The 26808-nt window shown below is 37.3% G+C and overlaps 1 protein-coding gene across 4 annotated transcripts; it reads left to right on the top strand.

The window, feature by feature from the left end:
- The first annotated feature begins 446 nt into the window (after positions 1–446).
- LOC135466346 (spastin-like) lies at positions 447–26631 on the top strand. 4 transcript variants are annotated; one of them, XR_010444106.1, is made up of 17 exons: positions 447–865; positions 7522–7605; positions 8256–8339; positions 11554–11691; positions 13386–13540; positions 14063–14189; positions 15096–15160; positions 15948–16022; positions 16563–16634; positions 17213–17288; positions 17743–17834; positions 18993–19072; positions 19555–19677; positions 20133–20203; positions 20449–20489; positions 21809–22153; positions 22496–26631. XR_010444106.1 is itself a non-coding variant. In XM_064743780.1 (16 exons), exons 1-16 carry the CDS (start codon positions 472–474, stop codon positions 21929–21931), a joined length of 1800 nt encoding a protein of 599 aa, XP_064599850.1. In that variant the 5' UTR covers positions 447–471; the 3' UTR covers positions 21932–26631. The 4 variants fall into 4 exon arrangements, 3 of the variants coding, with proteins under 3 accessions (XP_064599850.1, XP_064599851.1, XP_064599852.1); XM_064743780.1 differs by having other exon boundaries at positions 21809–26631; XM_064743781.1 differs by lacking the exon at positions 11554–11691 and having other exon boundaries at positions 21809–26631.
- Positions 26632–26808: the final 177 nt, after the last annotated feature.

Raw genomic sequence — 26808 nt, 5'->3', positions numbered from 1 at the left:
AGTTATAGTCCATGTACAAACCTTCAAGATCGAAATCCTCGTGTATCCGAAAAGTTGTGAGTTGATCGCGAAGTAGGCTAGGCAACGGCAGATCACCAACTTGTTGCATTCGTTCCAAACTTATAGATCCGATCACTTCAGCGCGGCATAGATCTTGCAAAGTTTTCACTCCTGCCTTAGATTTACCTGTACACAGTTGAAAGTGGCCTGTCTTAGTCGACATCGTGGAATGGTGGTGCTATGGCCTGAGGTTTACACACGAAGACACGCCCGACTGGCAGGCATTTGAATGTTAATTTCCTCAACTAGCAGAATTTATGAATAATCATGACGACCGTGAAAGCGACCTTGAGCAACCAATCAGAAAGAAGATATTGGGGGGGGGATTCTGGAATGACGTACGTCAGGGAATCCCCGATTTCCCAGAATGCACGTGCATGTGATGATTGGAGCAAAACATGGCGGATTATTATGCATCGAAAAGGTGGAGGGAGAGCTTTTGATAGAAAACGAAGCGAAACAAAGGGGAAGTCCACATCACAACAAGGCCATTCTTTTCACAGGCGTAATTTTAGATTGTTTGCTGCCCCTGTATTGTTTCTTTTTGTATTAATCCGCTCTGTAGCCACGAATGTTTGGGCCCTTTTGGCGGTTGTGATATCCCACAATTTATTTACCTCGCAAAGAAACCGGTTCAGAAGTAGGCAAGGGGATGCAGAGGCACCAAACGTCATGTTGTCGAATAATAAATCTTTGGCTTCTAAAGTTGGGCCTGGAGAGCCTGCCCTTGTAAAACAAAAACATCATCATAGGAAGGCGTTTGAATACATATCGAGAGCATTGAAGATTGATGAAGAAGACGCAGGTAAATGTCAATAAATATGAAATATAAATTTCCATTTTTGTATTAAAATGGAATATCAGGATTTGCATCACAAAGGAAAGCATTTTACACACTTTAATACATACATCATATTTTCGTTACAATTGTGATATTTCATGGTTGTTCACACTGACTTCAGATCCGCACCATTGTCAATATTATTTAAGCCTAGTCAGCATTTCAGGAAGCTTGTGAGTTTTCGCAGGTTGAGACGAGACAAGGTGATTTTACGGCATCTGCTAACAAGGCCGATGGGCTGACAGACCTGGTTATGCGAGATGCATATTCAGTGTAGCAAGTACCATAAAATCTCACCTATATTAGTTTGTAAGAGCCCCCACCTTGTCTAGTCCATATTTGTGTTAACTCTTAGGACTCCTGAAATGCCGATTCAGCTTATTCAGACAAAAATACTGAAATAAACAATACATGAATATTGCGCTGAAATCGTTGAATATTATAAATATTATTTCCAGAAATCTCATAAGTTAACTCACTTAAATTTTTTTTTTAGTTATAACATGAGTAATATGTATGCTATCAAAGCTTAATTGTGCAACCTCTCTTTTATTTGAGTCCACCCACTTCACTTGCAAGAGGCAGTGGCAAGCAGATGGTGAGATGAAAGACAACATGGGGCGACATAAATGAACAACATTGCATGATATTCAGAGAAATACAGCTGATAATAATGGAAAATTATAGTATGTTTGGCAACAGAACAATCGGCAGTCAGCCTATGTATATTCTGAACTTCAGCAAGTTTTGAACTTACAGTGTTATGAAGCAGAGCTTTCTGTTATCTCACATATTATTTAAAGAATGTTTTAACCTCTGTGACTGTTAAATGCGTGAATGTCAGTAGTCTTGAATTAGCCTACAGTTGTGATTTCATCTGTTCTCTTGAAAGCAGGGTGGGGAAGTATCATAGCCACAACAGCAGTCAATTGTAAGCCATACACTGTTTTACACACAGTCCTATAGGTCCTTTCTAGACGATGTCTGTAGCCCATAATGGCTTTGTACCTCTTAGTGTCCCCATATGTGCAACTCCCAATATATTTTCCACTTGAGACGAATTCACTACATAGCCACTGGGTTTTGGGGCAGGAATCTCATAGCCAGTTGTTGCAAGTTTATATGATTGTTGATACTAATCAAGAGGCTCTATGTATGTAGCTGCCTACAGTGACAAGAATAGACACCTTCCTATGACTTGCTTGCCTGTTGTGACTGCTCTACGTCATCCTCATGCTGTCAAGTATTGATAACGTTATATCTTTGGTGAACTTCATTTCTTTCATTGATGTTTAATGCCCTGTTCAAGAATTTTTCACTCATATGACAACGATCAGAATTTAAGGGTGGAGGAGCCCTCAAGCAAGCAATGACCTTTATCATGTACCTGACAAACCTCCTGACATAAGCCAGCAACACTGACCTTTGTCAGCTACCTGACAAACCTCCTGACAAAAAGCCAGCAACACTGACCTTTGTCAGCTACCTGACAAACCTCCTGACAAAAAGCCAGCAACACTGACCTTTGTCAGCTAGCTGACAAACCTCCTGACAAAAAGCCAGCAACACTGACCTTTGTCAGCTACCTGACAAACCTCCTGACATAAAACCAGCAACACTGACCTTTGTCAGGTATCTGACAAAGCTCCTGACAAAAAGCCAGCAACACTGACCATTGTCAGGTACCTGACAAAGCTCCTGACAAAAAGCCAGCAACACTGACCATTGTCAGGTACCTGACAAACCTGACATAAAGCCAGCAAGAGCTGTATTTGAGCATATATCCTCATTTACTAGTATTTATTAGTTATGGGGTCATGTCATGCTAGTCATAATATGCCAAGAATTGTGAAATAACCAGATAGTTTGAGATAGCTTGCTAAAATCCAGCTCTCAGCTGGTAGTCTCCAACTGATTTCAAAGGGGTCTGTTGGGATTGATGTTTTCCAGATTAGTTAAGTCTGTTGGCTTTGGTATAAGCAAATATTTTTGAGCGCAGCATTATTCCCCAAGCAAAAAATGATGAAAGCAAGGCAGTATTTTCAAACAGATATCAGTTATTACTTATGTGACAGCAACATGTACTTATAATATTTGCTTATAATATAGAAATCCACGTCTCAGAATTTGGAAAACTGAAGTTTCCCACAAGTCCACCTTAGTGAGACACAGTTTGATTTTTTTAGAAGGCACACCTACAGAATTTATGTATTATTCAGCCGCAAATTTTCTTCCATGCTGTGCCTGCCCTAATGAATTTTCTCGTTGGTATGTTTTCGTGAAACACAATTTTAATATCATTTTCAGTTTGCCCTTCTTGCATACACTTTGTCTCCTGGTTTACCCTGATTTCATGGTGTGTAAACAAACATGGTGTTTAGTGTCATAGTGATACTTTGAACTATGTAAATCAATATTACCGGGCTTCTCGGATGGTGTATTATTACAAACAGTACATAATTTTGTTTAGTGTACTGGATAATAAATTTATGTTAATATATTAACAGTATTATAATCTTGTACATTTGCTATTTAATAAGGCACCATTTAATGTTATGGTGATACTTTGCATTCTTTAAATCAGTGTTACCAGACCTGAAAGAAGTATCTATGTTGCCTGAATCAAGCTGTAGGATAAATAGAGATATAAACAATGGTGGTAATAACAGAAAGTGGAGGTGCTGGGAAGGACGCTGTGAAGTTCAAACACATCAGCATTACTTAAGCATGTGGCATTTGCCAGTTATTCCTAGGCAAGAGGGATAGGCCAGATGATTGTGCTTAACAATACTGGTATAGTGTTACAGGTGCTTTCTGGCAGGAGTTGTTGTGTTGCTTGAAACGTTGTGCAGGCTGCAGTTAAAAGCAGTTACACATCATCATTCTGACATTTACCATTATAGTTCAATAAATCTCAGGAGGAGTTTCTATGGCGATGGTATGGAGAATTTTATAGGTTTGTCCATGTGGGGAGGATAATTAGTTCGGCCACTGTGGCTCTGTTACCTTGAATTATAAGACTATAACTCCTTAACCTGTAAAGTCTTAACTTACAGTAACTGTGGATGTGGAAAGGTGAGACATGTTATATAGAGAAAGGAGGGGAGGATATTAGTTTTTCCTAAGTTTACCAATGCTTGCTGTTGTTTATCACTTTGACAAAGCTGTAGAAAACTTTGACTCATTCTTCTGGCCAAGTGTATGTACTTTATTTTGCTTAAAAAGCATTGAAAAAGAAAACAAAGATGTACCATGATGCCCAGAGGATTGAGACTCAGAAGGGGGCAATGGGGCTCTTTTGGGTGCAGCAGATCCATATGAGGGATGAGGAAGCTGATTATTGTTAACAATAGGAGTGTAGAGTTTCATGTTAAGGTCAGACTTGGCACCCCTAATGTGAGCCATGTGGGATTGCAGGCCTGCCTGCTTGTCTGTATAACTTGTCTGAGAGAGAGATGAGGGAACATGCACAGGGGTAACATCCTTCTGGTTGCCAGGAGACAGATGAACTGCAAACCTCCTGCTCTACTCTACTTTAAATGCACATGTGCTCACATGAAAAACTTTGCCAGTGCTTCACAACTAACACGACCATGGAATTAACATTTTGTTTTAGCTGTAATGTGAGATGTCATATTAGATATAGGAAGAAAGGAAAGGAAAGCAGTACCCGGACTAATCCCACAAAGCTCTTAATGACTTGAGTCAAAATTTAAGACCTTTTCACACTGATTAGTTTTTGCCTGTGGAAGTTTAAATTTTGGATGGCTTTGTTTCATGATAAAAAGGTGGTCAGAGTTTTAAAAAAATTATGTAAACAATTGTATCTTGAAATTTCGACTTAAGTCAGACGTGTGGTTGTGGAAGCCGCCACAGGTGTGTATGTACATGTACATCTTTTAACAAGTTTAACAAGTCGTAAAAGTTCTTTATATGATTAGGTGTTGCATTTGGTTTAATCCTTTCTCATACTTGGCAGAAGGTACATGTATGATACAAGCGTTGTTTCACACTCTGGTACTATAGCTTTGGGCTAGAAAAACAGACAGAAAGCACTGTTTAGCATTTCAAAGTACAGTATAATGGGTCAAAGTAAAGGTAGTAAATAGTGCATATCAAATGAAGCAGTCATTAGCATAAATCTGATTGTGAATGGATGGAGCAAATGTGGGTTAAAGTGTGAATACATTATTGTGTGTTCAGACTGTTTATTCAAGTACCTCCGGGGTAGGGATTACTGGTGGGGGAATGTTGGGGCGTCTGGGCACTCCCAGTTTTCCCCTCCCCAAGACAACTTCTGACATTCCTCAAGGCTATGCTCTGCCATTATAAGTCCCCTGTATTGCCTGGATGTCTGTTTGAAAAAGAAGTGTGTACCGGTACCCATGCTCCTGTACAAAAGTTGAGCTTTTGTGAATCACTATGCCTTTTGACATGGTAACAGTTACAATAGACCGGCTGATGTTGATATACTTGAGATAGGGTAATATGCCAGGAACAGCTTAAGTGGTCGTATAGCATTTAACAACACCTGTTGTGTCAGTGCCAGAGCTATGTGCAAGTTGCTAATGATTACAGATAGCAGTTGGCTACTAACACTAAACACAAGAACAATACACCTTGCTCTTTGTGTAATAAGGTGATATAAAGAAAAAGATAGAGAATTATCTAATAGTTTTTCTAGTGTGTCATTTTTTTTTTCTCTTGAGGATTGATTGGTATTAATCAGGTTGCTTTCATGTGCTCTTGTGTTTCCCGTCTGGTATTTTCATAACAGCATTGCAGATCTGAACGCAGGTCTAATTTGTGTTGAAAATGATTTTTGAAGTTTTCTTTGTTGACAAGCTGGACTGTTAGTGCACAGACATGTTTAAAGTGCATACAGCAGCATGCTTCTTGCAAACCTGAAAGAAATGACTTTTTGGACACATTTACCTACCTAAATGTACAACGCAAATACATAAGTGACGTATGAACCACATCAAGCTAAGAACAACTGTAGTTTTCAATATCAACAAGAGTTTTTGAGGTCACTTTTTCTCTTGTAGTCTAAAAAGACCAATTATAAGGTTGTCTGTAGAGGCTGTGGAAAGGTCACACCAGTTTTTGATTTTCTTGACAGTGGACATGTTAATCAATGTGCATGCAACATAACTATGGGCAGATGGTTAAAACATTGAACCCATATTAATACCTTAAGCTCAAGTTCAACTGAAAGAGGATCTCCTCAGTATGCCCAGGTCTGATAACCCTATTTCTTCTAATTTTTGAGACACCTGGCCTGCTTCTTTTAGCCAATATGTATATATTTGTAGCAGGAATATTAAGTTTCTTTTTTTCTCACATGGTTAGACCATGTAATGAACAACATACTCATATATTTACTTTTCCAAAAGGCAGGTAAAGGAATGTAATATTGTACTTTCAACACTACTACTAACTGTCCCAAAAATGAGTTAGGGTATATCGGGTATAAGGATACATGCTGAAAAGTAATCCTCCATAAATTAGACCCCCATTTGATACCCTTATGTTAACCCGCCTTAAACCCTGCATTACACAACAGTCCACAGTCTGTACAGTAAAATTAACCCTCTGTTTTATTGCCTGGGCTCTGTGATAGCTATGCTGGGCAAGATAATTAAATACCAGCAGGTAACTGTTGTGATGTGGGTGTGGTGTAATTACATTGTTTGCCTGTGATTTTGTGGGTGAGGATTGTGGAGAGGAGGGGGTAAGAGTGGCACAATTAGAAGGCTAACCATGTCATGGATTTGACAGGTTAATTAGGTAAACCCAAGCGGCTCCTGAGGCAGAACATCGTGGAAATGATGTGACGCCATGTGCATTGTCCACATTTTCCCTTGAAACCTCAGTTCATCATCATTACAGTTAATACCAACTCGTCATCCTAAACATTTGGCCAGATTTTACAGATGTGACATGACTTAAGTCTAATTACTTTGGCTCTAAAAATGAATATGATTGTAATTTTGATTATGATAGTAATATTTCTGATGACATAATTATCTTCAAGGATTGGTAAGAAACGAACTCAGAGCTCTGATAAAGGTTACGTTTAAATTTTGTTCCTGTTTTGTATACCTGATAGTATTTTGTATATGTAATATTCACTTCAGTATTTCTCTTGACATAGTGAAGTATGGTGTATCATTTTGTTAAGAAAGTGCTGAAGTTTCAAAATTTACAGAAGCTTGAAACAATTTACTGATTTTTTTTTAGTTTTTGTGTCCTGTTTTTGTTGGAAAACAAGACCTCTGAATCAAGACAATATTTTATATGCTACACTTGACAGCTTTTTTCTGCTTTGGTAGTGTTTATGTGACAGTCTTTAGCTGCGTTTACAGTCTTTAGCTGTTTTGCTATGGACTGTCAAATGCTTTAGATGAGTATAGACAAGGTATTAGTTGTTATGTTTGTATACTTTTTCTCTTGTAATGGATGCGTACTTCTTTACAAAGGCAGGTTTGAACAATAACTCCACAACTTGGGCTCAATTTACTACACATGCAGGTGGGAAAGGTGTCTCATTTACCTGTGCTGGAAATCAGTTTTAGTCCCCATTTGTAATACATAACTAAAACTCTACTTGTTGACAGGACGTAAGGAGCAAGCAGTTGAGCTATACAGAAGAGGCATTGGTGAGCTTCAGAAGGGAATCGCAGTGGACGTGACAGGACCGGGTAATGACCTTTTCATTATGTAATGGATATGTTTAGTGAAAAAATAACATACAGGAGTTCATCTTCCACCCCCATATGTACAGGGCACATTATCAGGCTTGGTTTAAGAAAACAAAATGTCAAAGTCTTACCTTTGGAAATGATTGAATCCCTTTTTTTTTTTTGGTAACATTCCTGTGAAAAAAAATTCTTAGAACTGTTGGCAGAAAATTTCAGAGATCTAACTTTTTTATGAAATGTCTTTAAAAGTTTATGCTATAAGCTACTTATATTGTTAAAATTTGTACCTTGTGCTATTTAATGTTTCACATAATTTTCATTTTTTTACAGCTCAATATAGCTTACTTATTATTCTTGGTAATTGTGTACAGTGGTGTGTAGATCATGTTATATGTGCACATGTGTTTTTGTTTGTGTTTCCAGCATTTTGTTTTCCTTTAGTTGATAATATTATTGGTGACATTTATACAGTTGATTTCTGTATAAATGTCTGGGGCATGTTGAGGCTGATTAAAGGCATGTCAGCTGACAAAAGCATGGCTTATGCTCAGAGGGCGCAGTTGTAGTTCTGTAGACGGCGAAATAAAGTGTTGTTTGTTGGTTGTTTTTTTTTTTTTTTGAATTATCAAAGGATTCTTTGAATGTTACAGGTCAAGCCTTTGATAAAGCGCGCAGACTGAAGGACAAAATGGTGACCAATTTAATGATGGCTGAGGATAGGCTGGAGGTTTTAGGTAAGGCTAGTACATGTGTCTAGTGACTCCCCAGGAAATGGTAAATATGCACACACTCGTGTACATGTACACAGGTCAGCAGATTTCAGGATGTCTTCCAGCAACCTGCTGACGGTTGTGGGTTTCATCTGGGCTCTGCCCAGTTTCCCCCAACAATAATGCTGGCTGCCGCCGTATCAGTGAAATACTGTGAAGTACTTAATTTTGGCATGGAACTAACCGCGAAAAATAATTCCAGCGAAAAAAATATCCAGTATTGAAGAGTTGGTACCACTTGTTTTATTTGCACATGGCTTTTATAGATATTGTAATGCGTCCATGCCTCAAGTGAAGTAGAATTTGTTTTATGGTCTTATTTTAAAAATGCATGATTGTTTATACTTGTCCTTACTTTGTTACAGGCTTTTTATTTTATGTCTTACTCTATTACAGGCTTTTTATTTTATGTCTTACTTTATTACAGACTTTTTATTTTATGTCTTACTTTATTACAGACTTTTTATTTTATGTCTTACTTTATTTCAGACTCTCTAAATTTTTTTCTTGATAAAAAGTAAACTGCAAAGGCTTTTGATTGGAAATTGAAAGTTATTATACAGTCAAGATTAATGTAATTTTTCATGTATTTTTTGTATAAGTGTGTGAAAGTGGTACCCTATATGTGACAGATTCAAGCTGTCTGAAGGATCTGGTATGGTAAGACGGAGAATCGGCCCCAGAGAAGTTCGATAAGAAAATGCAAATTTCAGAATCCTAGCACAGTTCTGTAAATTTTCGAATCAGAAGTATAAAACTTGGTCGAATCACCCATAAAAGTTATATGGCCATAAAAGAGATGTTTGCTTAGCAATAACCCGCTAAAAATACCTTCTTAATCAAAAATGACAATTTTTCGTTCCAACGAGGCACTGTGTCTTTAATTTATAGTATGAAGATCAGCGTTAACCAGAAAAAAACCTTTACTAAAACTTTGATGTGTGTATTTCTACATGGTGTCAAAGTTTTGTTTTGGTGAATGATTGCCTTCATATGTAAAAAATAAACTTTATAATGTGATCCGTTTTGTCATATTTTTGCAAGTGGAAAACCTTATTTCTGCCATAGTCTGTCTGGCATCCTTCATAGTACAGTGAACTAACAAAGTCACTATGTTGCACCTAGAGGAAGAGTTCAAATCTTTGTGATTTTTTTTCCTTTAGTAACATTCTTTTTGTGTGAGTAAAGATATAGGCTGTCTTACATTAAATAAGTGTTATTATGGATTAGATAGGGAAATTGTCAAGCCTTGGTATTATGTAATGTGTGCCAACTATAACGAAATCATGCGTGAATCCTGGTTGAGATCACATGTGGTCCTGTAGCTATCATTAAATTTAACAAGTTATGCATAACGGAAGTATAATGCTGAACATTTGTTATAATTGTATTGATTGCATAACTGCGTGCTCAAGAATTTTTCAGAAAGGTACATTTGTGGTCTAGTGATTTTCCTCACTCTACACTGTAGAGTGTAACGCTACACTGTAGAGTGAGTAGACTCTACAAAAAAAAAAAAAAAAATGAAGATTTTATGACCCATACATTGCTTCAGTGCATGTTTGGAGCTTTATAAGACGTATGCTTGCTAAAGAACAGGAAAAGAAGAGTAAAACTGAATTGAAAAAAAAAGTGGCCTTACGAGTGTGTCAGTTGCAGTCACTCACAGCTGTAGTCAGTTTCGCTGCTTGAAGTGCACAGTTTCTTGCTCTGGGGCTGATTCCCATGCCAGATTTTTTGCTTTAAATGCCATGGCTTGTTCCCCTTCGACTGTGGAACGTTGTGATGTCAAAGTGGTTCTGGGGCGACTTTCACAAAACATCAACAGTTACATGTCTCATAGTTTTTTCCTAAGAGGTGTTGTGTAGGGTATATTGGCAGAAGGCAACATGATTTACAAGAATAGTTAGAAAAACTGATTTGAAAATCTCTGTGAAATGGACTCTTTTATCATTCATCTGACCACCATTGCCACAAGAACCATTGTATAAACAATGTCCATCGCTAAGTTCCTGTCATAAATGTTTTAAAAAATATAATGGTTCTTTTGACAATGGCGGTCAGATGACTTTATGTTGGACAGTTGTAAAGATATATATTAAAAATTCTGAATAAATTATTTCCACAGTCTTCTGTAATAACAAGAGAAGTATTTTTGAAAGCAGTATTTTTGCGAAAATTGAAAGCATTGCAGTTGGCCTTGAAACCATTGACTTATTGGTACTTTTAGACTCTTGAAGGGAATCTTCCTGGGAAGCAGAGTAATTTTTTTCAAACCCTTAGTTTCCTTCCACCATAACTCTGACCTTCACCATAAATTGGAGGAATACAATACATCGTATTACACCATTCAGATAAAAAAAACAAATCAGTGAGAAGCCTCTGAGGGGAATGATCAATCTGCCGAGCACTCATTGGCATTTGGTCATGTATGGGGAAAGAGCCATAACAGAGAGAGCCATAACAGCCCTGATGGCAGTGAAACTCAAGACTTGGGAGCTTTATGACAAATGTATTTGTGCCTCAGTCAACATAAGTAGTTGATTTCCATTGTCAACATATAGTTGATCATCCTGGCTTAGAACTGAGACTGTTGGAGCATCAAAGAAGTGACTAGGATCATTACATTGAATGCTAATTAAATGTGGCCATGCACAGTTTATTGAGGTTTGATATTTACGTGTGCTTGAGCTCAGGTAGAGTCGATTTTCTCTTTTCTGTAAGATTTTGAAAAAATAAAAAGAAAAGGACAGATGATGGAGTTTGCTGTTAACGTTTCAATCTTTTCCCTGTGACTGTACTCTCTTAGTATTCTGCGCGGTTGGATTCATGGCGTCTTTAAGGTTCTAAAGGTCTTTGTGTGATAAAATTGTCCTATACATGTACCTACATGTATTTAGAGTGTGAACGTCAAAGAAGCAAATCAGAAAATTCAACAAGCGCAATAAAGCACAATGTATATGCTTGAATTGAGCCTGAAGACGCTATGGCTTGAATCATTCGGATGGAGATGTAATTCAGTTTTGTGCTTTCGTCTGTTTTGTTCTCTAGTCAGAAACCTGTACAGACTTTTTATGTGGTAGCTTGGTATAGTTGATGTTGCTTTGTATTTAATTGTTTTGTGTTGAGGTTTTCTGGTTTAGTTGTGCATGTTTGTCTCTTTTTCGTTGCCACAAAGAAAAGGCTTTGTCATGTGTTAAGAAGACAGAGGATTCTGAGAGCACGGATAGAGTTGCTCCCCTTGCAAGTAAGCCAGAGTGCTCTGCACCCAAGAATGGCTACCACAAAACGGCTGGGGCATCTAAGACTGCTGGAGGTAGGTTTGCAGTGACTGCGAGTGTAAACCAGTTTATACATACTAAAGTGCTTAAGTTATTTCACAGTATATCATTTATCTATTATTAATGTCCAGTATAGTATATATGACTTCAAAAGCATAGTTGTAGCATACATGTACACTTAGAAAACGCGGTGCTGTATACTGCCAGTTGTGGATAGATTTTGCTGCAAATACTTTTAGCGAGTACCATAATTCCTCAAACTTTTTGCATATGAAAGAGCAGCTTTAAAATTTTTTAATTTGATTTTGCTGACAAAACTACATTGGTTGGGTTAGCCAGTTTCAGGGCTGCACAAAAAGTATGATTTCATCAGTCTACACAGAATAATGCCTTCAGAATGTGCTTGAATAAATTCTTTGAAAACATGCGAAAAGGTTGCAGGATTACAGTAATGCATGTGTAGATGTAAGTGTTTAATAGTGCATGGGCTTTACTTCTGTGTTGTCCAAATCTCCTATAGTATTTATCTGGTATTATGAAATATTTATATTTGTGCATTAGAAAGTGTTTAGGAATACTTTCAAGACTTACAAATAACTATTCAAGCTGCACCGAACAGTGTGTCTGGTACCAGTGACTTTGTGCCTGACATTTAAAATTTTGTACCGGACATTTTTTTTCTAGTTTCAGGGAAATATTAAATGTGGATCATATACAGAAAACATAGTAGAAATATATAATAAGATCTTTGCTTCAGTAGATTTTTTGCACTAATTTTTCGCCCCAACTGAATAAAGTTTTCTCTGAATGCGATTTTCTTATGAATCTACTAATTTGCCACTTTTTACAATATTATGCCTACCTGTATATGACACAGCTAAATCCTACCCCTGACCGACCATCTTGCAAGAATGCAAAATGTGGGGACAATTACCAACAGCATCAACTGTGATGTAACTTCCACATAGATGTATTTAGATTGACTGTGTTTGACATTGTTTTGTTTTTAAATGAATAAGCAAATCGCCGCATGCTACTCTGATAATAAATGGAAACCATGACATCATTTTTATCGAAACATAATGACCCAGTTAAGAGCGCAAGGAACCTGTGTGGATGCATAATGCTATAACGGCAAGCAAGGTGTCATCGTGCTGTTACCAGGCATTCCAGTCTGGCAGAAATATAAATACATCTGCACACAAGGCTGCTAAAGAAAGGCTACTACAAGCAGGCTGCAGCCTGTGTAGCTTAGTTGTTAGTGTGCCAGCACGACACAATGCCCAAGGAGCCTCTCTCCAAAGCGATAGCTGTGAGTTCAAGTCCAGCTCGTACTGGCTTTCCCTTTTGTCATATATGGGATTGTCCATCAGCAACCTGCCAATGGTAATGGGTTTTCCCCGTTTCTCCCCACTGCATACAAATGAAGTATTATTGACTATGGTGTAATTAAACCACAAATAAAATAAATAATTAAATGTGAGAAGGAGTCACAACTATGATATGGCTGAAACAGTGGTGAAATCGAGTTAATCCAAAGAGAAGCAAACAAACAAGAACATGTCTTGTGTGATCCACATTCTTTGGTATCACTCGTTTGTATCTGACTGTGACATATCTTAGGTTACCTGAAAGGCCTTCCCTACCATCTGTTAAGTGATGTACATACATGTAAGTAAATGAGTTCAACATACACAGTAGTACTGATTTTTATTGTGTCTCTCTGTAGCTGCCAACAAACCCCTGAAGCCAATGAAAAACCAACTGATGGTGCATAAGAGTAACACACTACCGAGGTCAAGGATAACCCCTAGGGTGGGGATCAGCCCTACATCATCACCGCGGCGACCACTCCCTGTCAGCAGACAGCCCTCCATAGACAATGTGAGTGCGGGTCACATGACTGTTGCCTAGGTAACAGTATCTGTTTATGCATAGAAATAGGCTGTATTGTGCTACTGCTTAATTGAGAAATAGGAAAATAAAAAATAGAGGCAAATGACCTTGGAGGTTAGGTGTGACCTCATCCACCACTTGTGCTGTCAAGGAGCATTTTTTTTACAGCAATGTCTGTGTCTTACTATGTTTAGCTCCAGGATTCAACTGTATACCTGATTTTAGCTGCAGATACAGATAGACAAAATATCGTAGACACTAGTTACCTACTGTTCCTACAATTACCTGCCAGGTTAAATGCTTAGTTCAGCGCTCTCCACAGATCATAATTATCTTGTCACACTTGTGAAATACTAATCAGAAATTTGAAGTGAATGCAACATGTGTGTGCTGACAAGGACATGAAGCACAGCCAAAAGATCTCATCAAATCATAGCTTAACTTTGTTGAGGAAACAATCTGTTATTTATCATCAACAGTTGTTACTTTTTTCTCCTGTTTTGTTACCAGTTAAAAGACTTACCTGTGAAGAAGAAACAGTTGCCGAGCAACCTGAAAAATGTTGATAAGAAGCTAGCTAATTTGATATTGAATGAAATTGTTGACTCCGGTCCCCCTGTTCGTTTCAGTGACATAGGTAAGTGATAAGTTAAGTGATAAGTTTTCAGGATTATATATGTGCACACATTTGTAAAATTGAGGCAGATGTTTACATTCTGATATCTCATATGTATGCTACAGACATTTATGTGCAGGTATAATATGTTAATGGTTTGATAGGTCATGGGGTTTGTGCAGAGTAAACTGAACAGGTGTAAAATGTAGTCTGGATATATTTGTATAAGCAGACTATCACTACAACATGCAAGGGTGCATGAATCCTCGAAATAAATGACAGGTAAAATATTTTTTTTTGTTACACTACACCTGAAAGAAAACACGAAAATGAAGTATGTATCAAATGAAAGACCGTTAAAAACTGTCCAGGAAAGTAGTTGAATTTATTTTTTTTACAACTTGTTTAACCTAATAAAATGCATTTGATATTTTATTCTATGGTGGCCTTTTCTGACCACAATGGGACCAGGGACATCTCATAAGGTTGTTGCTATAACACACATTAGACTGCTACATTTCATCATTAAAGATACAAATACATATAGATCTATGAATGCATTGGCGGATTTGACCTTGAACCAAATTATTTCAGACAAAAAGTATAGATGTGACCTTCACGGTCATAACAGAGTACCATAGAATCTGATCTTTTAATAGTTTTACTTAGTGAAAAAATTCTGAAAAAATAAATTCAACTATTTTCCTGGACTCTTTTTAATGGTCTTTCATCTGATATATACTTCATTTTAGAGTGGTTTTTGTGTTTAATGTGTAAAGCTCAATGTTTTGGAAAAGTATGTAGCTGGTGTATATAATATATTGATTTGAAGGAAGGCATACATATGGCACTGGACTGGTCTATTAATTCACATTGATGGGTGGCTTTAATGACCAGTGTATGGAAAGAATTTTTTTTTATTTCCAGCTGGTCAAGACGTAGCTAAGCAAGCATTACAAGAGATCGTCATCCTTCCAGCATTACGGCCAGAGGTGAGAGTTATTACTAAAATGTATAAAGGGGAAGATACATGTATGACTGAACAAGCAATTTGTGGACATAGTATGCACTCATTGTTAATCTGTTGACACCAAATGGTTCTTTAGAGATGAGTGAGCTGTCGTGTTGCACGACGCTGGTAAAAAGGTTCTGAAATAAGTACTCGTTCACATTGAAAATATCAGAAGTAATGTTTATGTACATGTGTATGTTCAGTCAGGAGCTAAACAATCACTTACAGTACTGCATCTATGTAATACATCAATAAACAGGCATCCTTAATAAATTAATTTTGTTACCTTGAGAAATATTTTTGATGGACCTGCTGAAGCCCTGAAACTGGCTTAAAAGTCCTGTCGCTAGCTGGGGCAAACAAAGTGGATGAAAAACCCCCACTTTGCATTCACACAGGTGACGTCAAACTGACTCAGAGCCACATTTTCAAGTTAAACCAGCTTAATTTTGCCCGTGTGAATGGGGTACTATACTCTGAAAAATGTTGATACATCAGTTTAGTAAGGTGTACAACAATAAAATGATATTGTCATTTCTTAATACCAAAGGTGCAGCTAGACACATGTGCGATATATTTTTATGATACAACTCCAGTACTTCAGAAATGTCAAAATTGTGTAAAACTCAGTGAGCCAAACAGGCTGAATTTATTAAGTTGTAGGTACATTGTAGGTAATGATCACTAGAAGGAGAAAAAATTGTGTGTCAATTTTCTCTGCCATATTTTTCTTGGCGTTCATTTGGCCAGTGGTCTGTTTGTTACAGTTGTTCACTGGTTTGAGAGCTCCGTCCAGAGGCCTTCTGTTGTTTGGACCTCCAGGAAATGGCAAAACAATGCTGGTCAGTAAAGTGTTTAGGGATGACAAACTGTAGCTGTAGCCAGTCTATGTCATACTAGTGATAATATCTGGGCACCTATGTTTGCGCTGTCCATGAAAATGGCTGCATTTGTAAAGTTTAAACACGGTCATTGTACTTTATACAAGGTGTAAGCTTTTACTTATATGAGGTAATCTTTAGTCAGCAAGCTTCGGTGGTCATGGGTTTTCATCTGGGCTATGCCCTGTTTCATCTCACCATGCTGCCTGCCGTCGTAGAAGTGAAATATTTTTGAGTACAGCATAAAACATCAATCAAATAAATGAATAAATAAATTTAAGCTTAATATTCATGCATTGCAAAGATGTACTCGAAAACAAAAGATTCTGCTAATTCTTGTAAACAAGCTGTTCAGCGAGATGCAAGATGTAAGTTTCATCAAGTCCTCAATCCTTTTGTGTAACACCAATCAAATACAGAAATACTTATTCCGCACTTGATTTTTTTTTGTGCTTAAACACTCAGTTTCCTTTTTTGTTTTTTTATACATGAATATTGAAGGCTAAGGCAGTGGCGAATGAATCTAAAGCCACTTTCTTCAACATCAGTGCGGCAAGCCTGACTTCCAAATATGTGAGTACAGTACATAATGTCCATGGTAATAGATGTTGATTCACACTGGACTGTTGGAACACATTTTTAAGTTGTTAGGCTTTTAGGCATTATATAGACACTATTAATCGTTCTCTCTGTTACTCAGTTAGTCAAGTGTTTTAAGTGCTATCTTTGACATACACTTATAAAGGGGCCCGAGTGCGAGACAACAAGAGATTTTTAGGGATATCGAAGCTGTGAATTTTCAGCCGTGTAACTGCCCAGTTTCTTCCATCATGAGCAGGATGTAGGACATCAGTGAAATAGATAAATTGAACATTCAGTCACTATTGCATCAGAAATCTGATAGACTGTTTTATTGATGTACTGGATAAATTATAAGGACCTTCCTTGTGAGTCTTCTAGCTGTTGACAAGTAAGGAGTTTGAGTGTAACGATATGTACATGCAATACAGCTTGATCTCTGGCTTCATGCCTTCATGTGTGTTAAGAGTGTGCCGCGTAGATAATCACATATAAATATATGACATGACATAGAACTTTTCTTTTCTTTGTGCTGTTCATTGTGTCGTGTTACCTGTGCCTGGGGTTTTCAGGTAGGAGAAGGTGAAAAGTTGGTACGAGCGTTGTTTGGTGTGGCACGTGCCCTTCAGCCAGCAGTTATCTTTATAGGTCAGTTCAAGGCTCTATACCTTTACACGTCATGAGTTCATGACTAATGTATATAGAAATTATTAACTCAGTAGATTCTTACCTGTGTAACTAAGCAAATTCTTGAGTAGGGCATTAAAATGTAATAATAGACATACAATATAATCTTTCACTCAAACACCAATCAAATCTTACTTTTTATGGTCATGATAAGGTTTTGAAGTCTTGCTAAATGTTAGATTTATTTATGTATACTTAAAAAAAGATCAGCATAGTGTCACAAAGTTTATCTGTACATGTGTACATAATGGGTTGCCTTCAAAAAATGTTGGAAGGAGAAAGAAATGGACGAGAGGTTTTATCAGGGATTGGTTTGTGTATGTCAGGCATAAAAGCTGTTTTTTGATAACTTTGTTTGATCAGTCTTTTTCTGATGCATGGTAAGTGTAAATTTTTTATGAATATTTGTAAACAGATGAGGTAGACTCTCTGCTTTGTGAGAGAAGAGAAGGAGAGCACGAGCACAGCCGCAGATTGAAGACAGAGTTCCTGGTGGAGTTTGATGGGGTAAGACACCATTCTCCACAGTCATGCCACAATCTAAGTTTGCCTATCTTAAAGGGATACAGAATCAACGCTGATTGGCTGACAATGAAGATAGGGGTTTCTGGGTTAAATCTTGAAGCCAGATGGGAGCACGTTTGCGTCATCTACAGTGGCTGGTATGTGAACGAAAATTGGTCATCGTATCGCCCAGTCTCTATCCTGTTCATGTTTTTCCAGGATCTAATACAACTCCACTATCTTTCAAAATATTTGTTGTGTTGTTTTCAGGGTGCTAATTAAGAGGTGTGCATGTATGAGTAATTATAGATTTAGTGATCTGATAGCTTCAGGAAAAGCACACAGTGGGTAGGCCTGATGCATGGATTTGTCAATGTTTTACAGGGTTTTCTCAATACATAATCTCGGCAGGTCTTCACAACATGACATCACTTGACCAGGGCTCCGCGGCTGACGAGATAAGCAGACGACCCAGCTATATTGTATTTTTTCAAGTGGAACTAGTTAAAATAATATTTTTTTAAATGCAGTTTACATACTAACGTAGCAAAAATATTGTGTCTAGGGAACATTTAGCATAAAAAATAAAGATGTTGGGGTTCTCCTTTAAGCAAGGCATAGCCTGGGATTGACTATCTCTTACACCAGCCAATCAGAATCGATCTTGTTTCTCTTGAAAGACAGATTGCCCTGCTTCACTTTTAAGGAGAAATGAACAAAACATTTATTTAAGAGTCCACTGTCCTGTAAATTAAAAAAAACAAATTAAATAAGGCTTTTTAATTTTTTTTTTTCAAACCTACAATCAAAGAAAAGAGGGAAAAAATCAGAAGATAGTTATTATGATCTGTATGGCATAATGGTGTCTGTTCTTGTAATTTATTTATTTATTTATTTATTTATCTGATTCGTAATCAAGGATATTTTACTTATACAAAGGCAGCCAGTATTAGGGTGGGAGAAAACTGGGCAGAGCCCAGGGGTAACCCACGTCCATCTGCATCTTGCTGCCAGACCTTCTCACTTACAGCTGGAGAGGAAACCAGCATGACCGCATTGGTGAAAGACTCCTGGGTCATTACCCTGCGATAGCGTGAAAAGTGAAAATGAAAAATGTGATCTATTTATGGAACGATATGGCGTGGGATTTTGTTTGTTTAGGTGGCAGGTTCGTCAGAAGACCGTATCCTGGTGATGGGAGCCACAAACAGACCTCAGGAACTAGATGACGCTGTTCTCAGGTAAGATAGTCATGATGATACACCAGTTGAAGTGTTCAGATAAACAAACCTCAGGAGCCGGGTGATGCTGTTCTCAGGTAAGATTGTGATGATAATACAACAGGTGAAGTGTTCAAATAAACAAACCTCGGGAGCTGGATGATGCTGTTTTCTGGTAAGATAGCTGTGTTAATCCAGCAGGTGAAGTGTTCAAATAAACAAACCTCGGGAGCTGGATGATGCTGTTTTCTGGTAAGATAGCTGTGTTAATCCAGCAGGTGAAGTGTTCAAATAAACAAACCTCGGGAGCTGGATGATGCTGTTTTCTGGTAAGATAGCTGTGTTAATCCAGCAGGTGAAGTGTTTAAATAAGCAAACCTCGGGAGCTGGATGATGCTGTTTTCTGGTAAGATAGCTGTGTTAATCCAGCAGGTGAAGTGTTCAAATAATGAGATGAAAATATTCAGATGTGAATATTAATGACATATTTCCTTTGTTTTCAGACGGTTCTCTAAACGAGTATATGTAACAATGCCAGATGCTAGCACCCGACGCACAATGTTAGCCCACCTCTTAAGAAAACATTCCCACCCCTTGTCAAGGCGAGAGCTAGATGAACTCGCAAGGTGAGTTTTAGTGCTCCTTTCCAGTAATAATGTTACTCTTCCACTGTTACCGCATCACCGACAGGCCATTTACCGTCTTGTGTGTTCAACTAGTTTTAGCCATGATGTGGCTGATATATAACCAATGTGGCGTTAAGCCATAATCATTTATTCATCACCAAAACATTTTTTTAAAGACTTGTTAAGGCAGTTTCATACAAGTGTACAAAACCATTCAGGTCCCACTTTACAAAACTTCATAAATTAAATTTTTGATTTCGCCTTATGGCACAATAAACTAAACAATGTCTTTTAGGAAAGACGTTATGAGAAATATGACTTACGAAGTTTTGTGAAAGTGGACCCTGAACTCTTAGTAAAATTTTTACTTGTGAAATGACTATGAACTAGTTTTAAATAGTTATGTGGCTTTTTACAACATGAGTGGGAGCTAATATGCTATATTTACCTGACAGGCTAACAGAGGGCTATTCAGGCTCTGATCTCACCAGCCTAGCCAAAGATGCCGCACTGGGTCCAATCAGAGGTAATACCATCTACTGTAGTAGAAATATAGAAATATACAAATATTTTCAACAGATAAACCTTTATTTCATAGTTTTGTGGATGAATCTATATTTTATAGTTGGCAGTTTGCAAGATTTTGAGAGTGAATGTGTATTTTATAGTTTGCAGTTTAATTTTGAGTCTGGATGTTTATAGTGTGCATAATGTGAATTGTGAAACGGAGATGTGTTAATGAGATGTGTTAATGTGATTAATACTCCACAGAACTCTCTCCCAGTGAAGTTCGCTCGATGGAGGCTAATAAGGTAAGCTAATTTCATAAACATCCATTTATATTTAACTAAATTGATTTTCTTACATGCAGTTGCTAGTGTATGAAAGTCTTGTTTTCTAAAAAAAAATGTACCAATGTCCAGAAAAGTAAAATCATTTAGATAATCACACACATATGCAAATAAATACTGACGAGGTTGATTGATTTTCTATACGCCCGGGGGCCTCCGTGGCTCAGTCGGTTAAAGCGCTAGCACAGCGTAATGACCCAGGAGTCTCTCACCAATGCGGTCGCTGTGAGTTCAAGTCCAGCTCATGCTGGCTTCCTCTCCGGCCGTACGTGAGAAGGTCTGCCAGCAACCTGCGGATGGTCGTGGGTTTCCCCCGGGCTCTGCCCGGTTTCCACCCACCATAATGCTGGCCGCCGTCGTATAAGTGAAATATTCTTGAGTACGGCGTAAAACACCAATCAAAAAAAAAAAAAAAAAAATCTGTACGCCCCTGCCAAGAGGTGGCATGTATGATGTTGTAACGATTTTGTCCGTCTGTCCGTATTGGCTATAACTCCAACAGTTTTCAACATAGAGTTTCTGGTGGATACATAGATACACAGATGATGATGTGTCGTGACTCACATTTGTATTTCGTGTCCGGGCTATAACTCCAACTGTTTTCTGTGTAGAGTTTTAATTTTTGGTGGATACATTCGTACATAGATGACGATGTGTCGCGACTGACATTTGTTAATTTCCGTGGTTGTCATGGTTACCAGATCACCAGTTTCCCTCTATATACTATATAGATAGATATGGTTTTGTGCTATAAGCGTAGAGTTTTCATTGTTGGTGCATGCATACATAAACAGATGATGATGTGTCGTGACTCACATTTGTCCATTCGTGCAGTTGTCATGGCTACCAGATTGCCATTTTCCCCATGTATGCTATATAAATAGATATGATTTCGTGCCCTGACTATAACTTGAACAGTTGTCCACGTAGATTTTTAATTTTTGGTGGATACATAGACACACGGATGATTATGTGTCACGACTCACATTTGTCCATTGTCGTGGTAACCGAATAGCCATTTTCCTGATATATAGTACATAAAAAGATATGATTTTGTGTCTGGGCTATAACTACAACTGTGTTCTGCATGAAGTTTTCATTTGTGGTGAACACGTTGGTCCACTTGTGCAGTTGTAATGGTAACCACATAGCTATCCTCAACGCCCATGAAGATTCTCCTCGGGTTATACTCACCAAAATGCTCCTGGTATTCTTTTAGGCATTTCAAACAAATGCGTTTGTCCTGGCAGATGTTGTGTTCACCTGAACTCTTGTTTTAGATGCGGGGTATCAGCTTGGCAGACTTCCACGAATCATTGAAGAGAGTAAGAAAAAGTGTTCCAGCAGATAGCATAGCCAAGTATGAAGCCTGGAATCAGGAATTTGGGGACATCACAGCATGATTCAACCTTGGAGCTGAAACTCCTGGCTTAATACCCTGGGCATATCCACATCCTGAATCTAGGGAATATGGTCCAAGGTTATATGTTTTGCGTGTCTTGTTTGTGGGTTAAAGTACAAGTATCTGAGTATTTCCTTCCGTATAGGACAGTATCACGTGAGAATGCTCTTGTGAGGATGTTACAGCCACAACTACAAATGGCTGAAAACGTCAAGGTGAAAAGGTAGGTACATCTCATCTCAAGTTGATCAAGGGTTAATTCTTCTTATATTGGACTTCAACACAATGATATATGATGATATGTAGGTATATCTGCCATATCTTCCACTGTTTTATATGCAGCCAAAGACCATGTATAACAATTTTGAAATTCAGATTCAATCAACCTATTTCATGGTACAATCCGACCAGTTGTAGGAAGGAGAGACGTAATTACTGCCTGTCTCTCTGAAAGAGATCTGGCCTTAAGGTTGTTTTGGTCTTGCCAAAATGCTGTATATTTCTGATATCCTGCTGGAAATCTGAATACTTGCTTGTGACATATTGATAAATTTTACTCCACTAGGATGCTGAGCAGTGAATATGTCAGGAAATACTTCCAACGCAGTGCTCACTTGTTTGTGGAAATCACACAATTCTGACAACCCTTATCATGAACAGCTGTCAACAATACCTTTCTTGGGGATTGACATCATCAAGAAATTAAATGTTCAGTTTAGATAAGCATATAGAAAATCATCTCTAATTCCTCAACCTTTTCATATATGAAAGAGCAATTTTCACTGTAGTTTATGCACATTTTCAATTTGATTTTGGAGGAAAAAATACATTGGCTGGATTGGTGAATTTAAGGGCTTCACAAAAGGTATAGCTTTATCAGTCAACACAAAATAATGCCTTCAGAATATGCTTGAATAATCATCTTGCAAACATGCGGCGAAAAGGTTGAAAAATAAAAGTCTCTAACTTGGATGTTTGTAACCTTGGTAACTTCTACCAGGATATCTGATGGATTAGATTGTCTATATTTATACATATATGCTGTTCTTTTTTTTTTTATCCATCTCTTTTTTTTAGTACTCTATGCAAATATCCTTTAATGTAAATGTACATTGGAAGCTGTCCACCTTTACTACCTTAATCTCAAAATACTTTTTTTTTCGCAACTGTTTGAAGTAATTTTGCCATGTAGTATGGACAAATGGAGAAAAAAATATTGTTGATGTTAAAAATGTTGATGTAACTTACTGATTATAAATGTTGGAAGTTTGGTTTTTCTGCTCTTTGGTTGGAGATTTCGAGGGATATATCTCTAATGCATGTATTGTTATGCTCAGTTTGTAGTTGTCCTATTTTCAAATGAAAAACTTGAACTATTTGTGTAAGAATACTTGCTGGCTAGGCTTCATGTATGTCAAACAGTATTTTTTCTCTCATCTTTCTATGTGATTGTTATAAACCAAGAATGTATGACCCTGTAGACCCACTGATAAGCTTTATCTTATGCACAAATGGTGCAACGCTGAGAAACGAAGATGTCATTTTGCCTCATTATTTCATCAAGTTATTTTACCATCATTAGACTTGAGTATTAATGATGTATGAGGTTATTTCTGGTTGATTGTGTATAATTAATTGCTTATGTTTTAGCCCATGTTTGGAATATGCAACATTATAGTGTATCAACCAGCCATTGCTATGAATGTTCATTAGTTCTTAACTGACAAACTTGCTTCTCTCCCTTTACTTTGATCTCCTGTGATATGTGTGAAAAATATTTGTTTGGTGTGGTGAGACACTCAGCTGTTGTACCTTGTCCTTGAACATGTTAAGAGACAACCAGTAGATTTACAAGAAGCCTCAGAGGTTAAGGTGTTAGATACTAGTTGGTGTTGAAGAAATGTGATATTGTTTAACACATAATTTTTTAAAATTTGTTTTATTATTTATTAATGTGCTTCTAGATTGGTGAATAAGTTGCTCAACCAGTTGTATTGGCTGTTTAATGTATGGGAGTATAGGCATTGATGTAGCATCCTTATAGAGCAAGGAGATTCTATTACAAAAGTCTTACACCATCTGAAATTTTACTGTAATTTTGAAGATTTTTTTTAACCTGTTTAACAAAATATCTTAGCGATTCAGGATAATGAATGCATGCAAGAAGTAAAATTTCACGTTTCTGACATATTCTTCCGCTAACAGCGTGATTGGCTATGATCTTGTCTGACGACTCTCATACGTGATCCTAACTGAGCCTTTAATTAGAGCTAGCAGGGATGTGGCTAGATCAGCAGTGCAAAGAAATCTGCATTTTATCATAAATTTCTTTCATGCTGGAAGTACATATTCCCATGTATTACTGATACAAGTCAGTATGGAGAAATATTTGTATGTAACAGGAACTCACACACCACAAGAAAAAGAAAAAAATGGCTTAGATTCAATAGCGTGGACAAGGCTACATTACAAGAGTATCGTGTAGCTGTAGAAGTAAATGTCATGCTGAAATGGTCAGTTTGATGGCTGTAAAAAAAAAAATAACTCAGCTATGCAGTGTACCGTTCTTGCTGTGTGAACAGAATTATAACCGGTCAAATTTTCTCATTTGTCACCTTTTCATTTTGCACTCCATTGTTATCACATCATTCATTCATAGAAATTAAGGAGCTACATGGTTTACTGTCTGACGTTGTTAAGTTCAGGAAAAACTTATCATGTACATGGGTGTATATATAATTGATACGGTATATACTTTTATCATCCGATTGGTAAATGTACACATATTTATTATGCTTACATCTTGAGACCATTAACCATCAGCAGTCACTCATGTGTGTCTCTGCTAGACATCTTTGTCGACATGCAAAGCATGGCCGTTGTTCTTTACCCATATTACATCATTTTTCAATTGTGAGGAACTATGTACTTGTGCCTAAGCTTTTGCAGAGTGTAAAGGAAGGAATTGTATTTAACTATTATCTTCTTCAATCTTATGATACCCAATACTACAGAGCCAACTTACGAAAGACGAAAGTTGTGAGTCACTTCTTTAATGTACATTATTAAAGAAAGATCAGGCAAAAAAAAAAAAAGTTACAGCCAAGTGAAAAATGAAATGAAGTATATGAAATACCATTTTGTACTTGACCTTAAACTGATTATAGGGTTCTTGTGAATTTCTTAATCCTTGGGTTAATTGCTCCACTGAAATACCCAATTTTCATTGTAAGTTGTAAAAATGTTAAGTATTGAAAAGCAGTGAAATTTACACTCAAATGCTTATCGAATTGTCAAGATCATGCTTGTTTTTTGCATTCATGTTGGAATACACCAACATGTAACAATCTTTGTGATGAATAAAGAAAGGTTTATGTAGGTATTATGTATGTTCATTATATAGCAAGTGCTCAGGGTAGGCTGTTGTGGTATCTCGTCTAGTCAAGTCAGTGTAGTTAGGAGCTATATATTCTATGCTGGCCCATGTTTTGTGTCTGTGTGTACGTGTATTAGACGTTGTTGCTTGTTCTGGTGTGCTCTTTAATACAAAGTTCTTTGGGTGTAATTAGGAACAAATTTGTGCAGTTTAGTTGTCCCTTGGGGAGAAAAGCTTTTGAATACCCTTTATAAGGCCATTATACATTTTGTGCTTCTCTTGAATGAAGCTAATAACTGTATCTGAGAATTTAGGATATGTCTTTCGCCCGCAGATCATAAAGTTGTCTGTTTTGTGGATTTCAAAGCTGTTGCATTCCGTAGATGGTCATGCATTTCTGCTGTCCTTGTTTATTTTTTCAAGATTTTTATTATTTAACCTGTTTAACAGGATGCCGTGTGCTACTTCTTCTTAAGTGCTACGTATCTGGGATTTTTATAATTGTTTTTCAATTAACACCTGTGCAGTTACATTCTCTGTCAAACTTAACACTTGTGCACAGGTATCATCTTGTCTCAGCTTGTCATATTTGTTCACCAGTTGTCAGGCCCAGGGTACAAATAAAGTAGCTAAAGTATACTGCGGCACTGTTGAATGTTGAAAATATAATAAACAGGTTGACAAATGGGCCCTAATGCATGGCATATGTGACACAGATACAGGCTGTTTCATTATTTTTATTGTTAGAGGTGAAGAGCCAAAGAATATAGTTACCGTGACAGGCATACTTGTTAATGAACTATACAAGCACAATTAATAATACTGCACCTTTACTACATGAGTTGGAATTGAACTTGTGCACAGAGTGTGAAGGTGTGAGGCTAAATTTACAGGTAAATTGTCACCTGGAGAGAAGTAAGAGGCAAAAAGGGATGTTTGTACCGAATTACCCTAATGTAGGGTAACCAACTCAAACTGACTCTAGTGTATGAAAGTTTTTTGGTACAAACAACATGGTTCGCCTCCTTTAATGTGGACTTCTGTGTAGGTGTTATACTGTTCTTACCATGTCAATCATCAGGGGAGATAATTTACAGCAGTGTTGGCTCTTGTATGGTTGACCCATCTCCAAGCCTTGAGTTAGTGTTGTGATATCAGTTATCAGGCTTGTTGGGTCTGGCTATAGTGTCTCAGTAGAAATATTTGTAATCTACAGTAGTGTCTTTCATCTTAATTCACAATTAGAGTAAACATCATCTACATGTACTAATGCTGACCTTTTGTGTTTGTTCTTTTTTGAATGTGTGCCCTAAAATGACATAAAACTTCACCCACAAAAGTGCATTTTCAGAGGCAAATAAATGTCACAAAATATTGTTTTTGGTGATTAAGCTTACAATTTTTCACTAGAATATCATCCTATCATATCAAATCTCAAAACACCTTTCTAAAATTAACAGAACTCTCAGAATCGGGGAAAAATGGACAAGTTAGTCATGGAC

This window comes from Liolophura sinensis, chromosome 6 (genome assembly GCF_032854445.1).
Source record: "Liolophura sinensis isolate JHLJ2023 chromosome 6, CUHK_Ljap_v2, whole genome shotgun sequence".
NCBI classification, from domain to species: Eukaryota; Metazoa; Mollusca; class Polyplacophora; order Chitonida; family Chitonidae; genus Liolophura; species Liolophura sinensis.
The sequence above is the reverse complement of the archived record's forward strand: the minus strand, read 5'-3'. Positions and strand labels throughout refer to the sequence as shown.

Coding starts and splice junctions, on each gene's coding strand:
- LOC135466346 (XM_064743780.1), top strand. CDS start 472: ATGCATCGAAAAGGTGGAGGGAGAGCTTTTGATAGAAAACGAAGCGAA. Junction 15,161..15,947: donor TTCCAGCATTACGGCCAGAG/GTGAGAGTTATT, acceptor TGTTTGTTACAG/TTGTTCACTGGTTTGAGAGC. Junction 16,635..17,212: donor CAAGCCTGACTTCCAAATAT/GTGAGTACAGTA, acceptor TGGGGTTTTCAG/GTAGGAGAAGGTGAAAAGTT.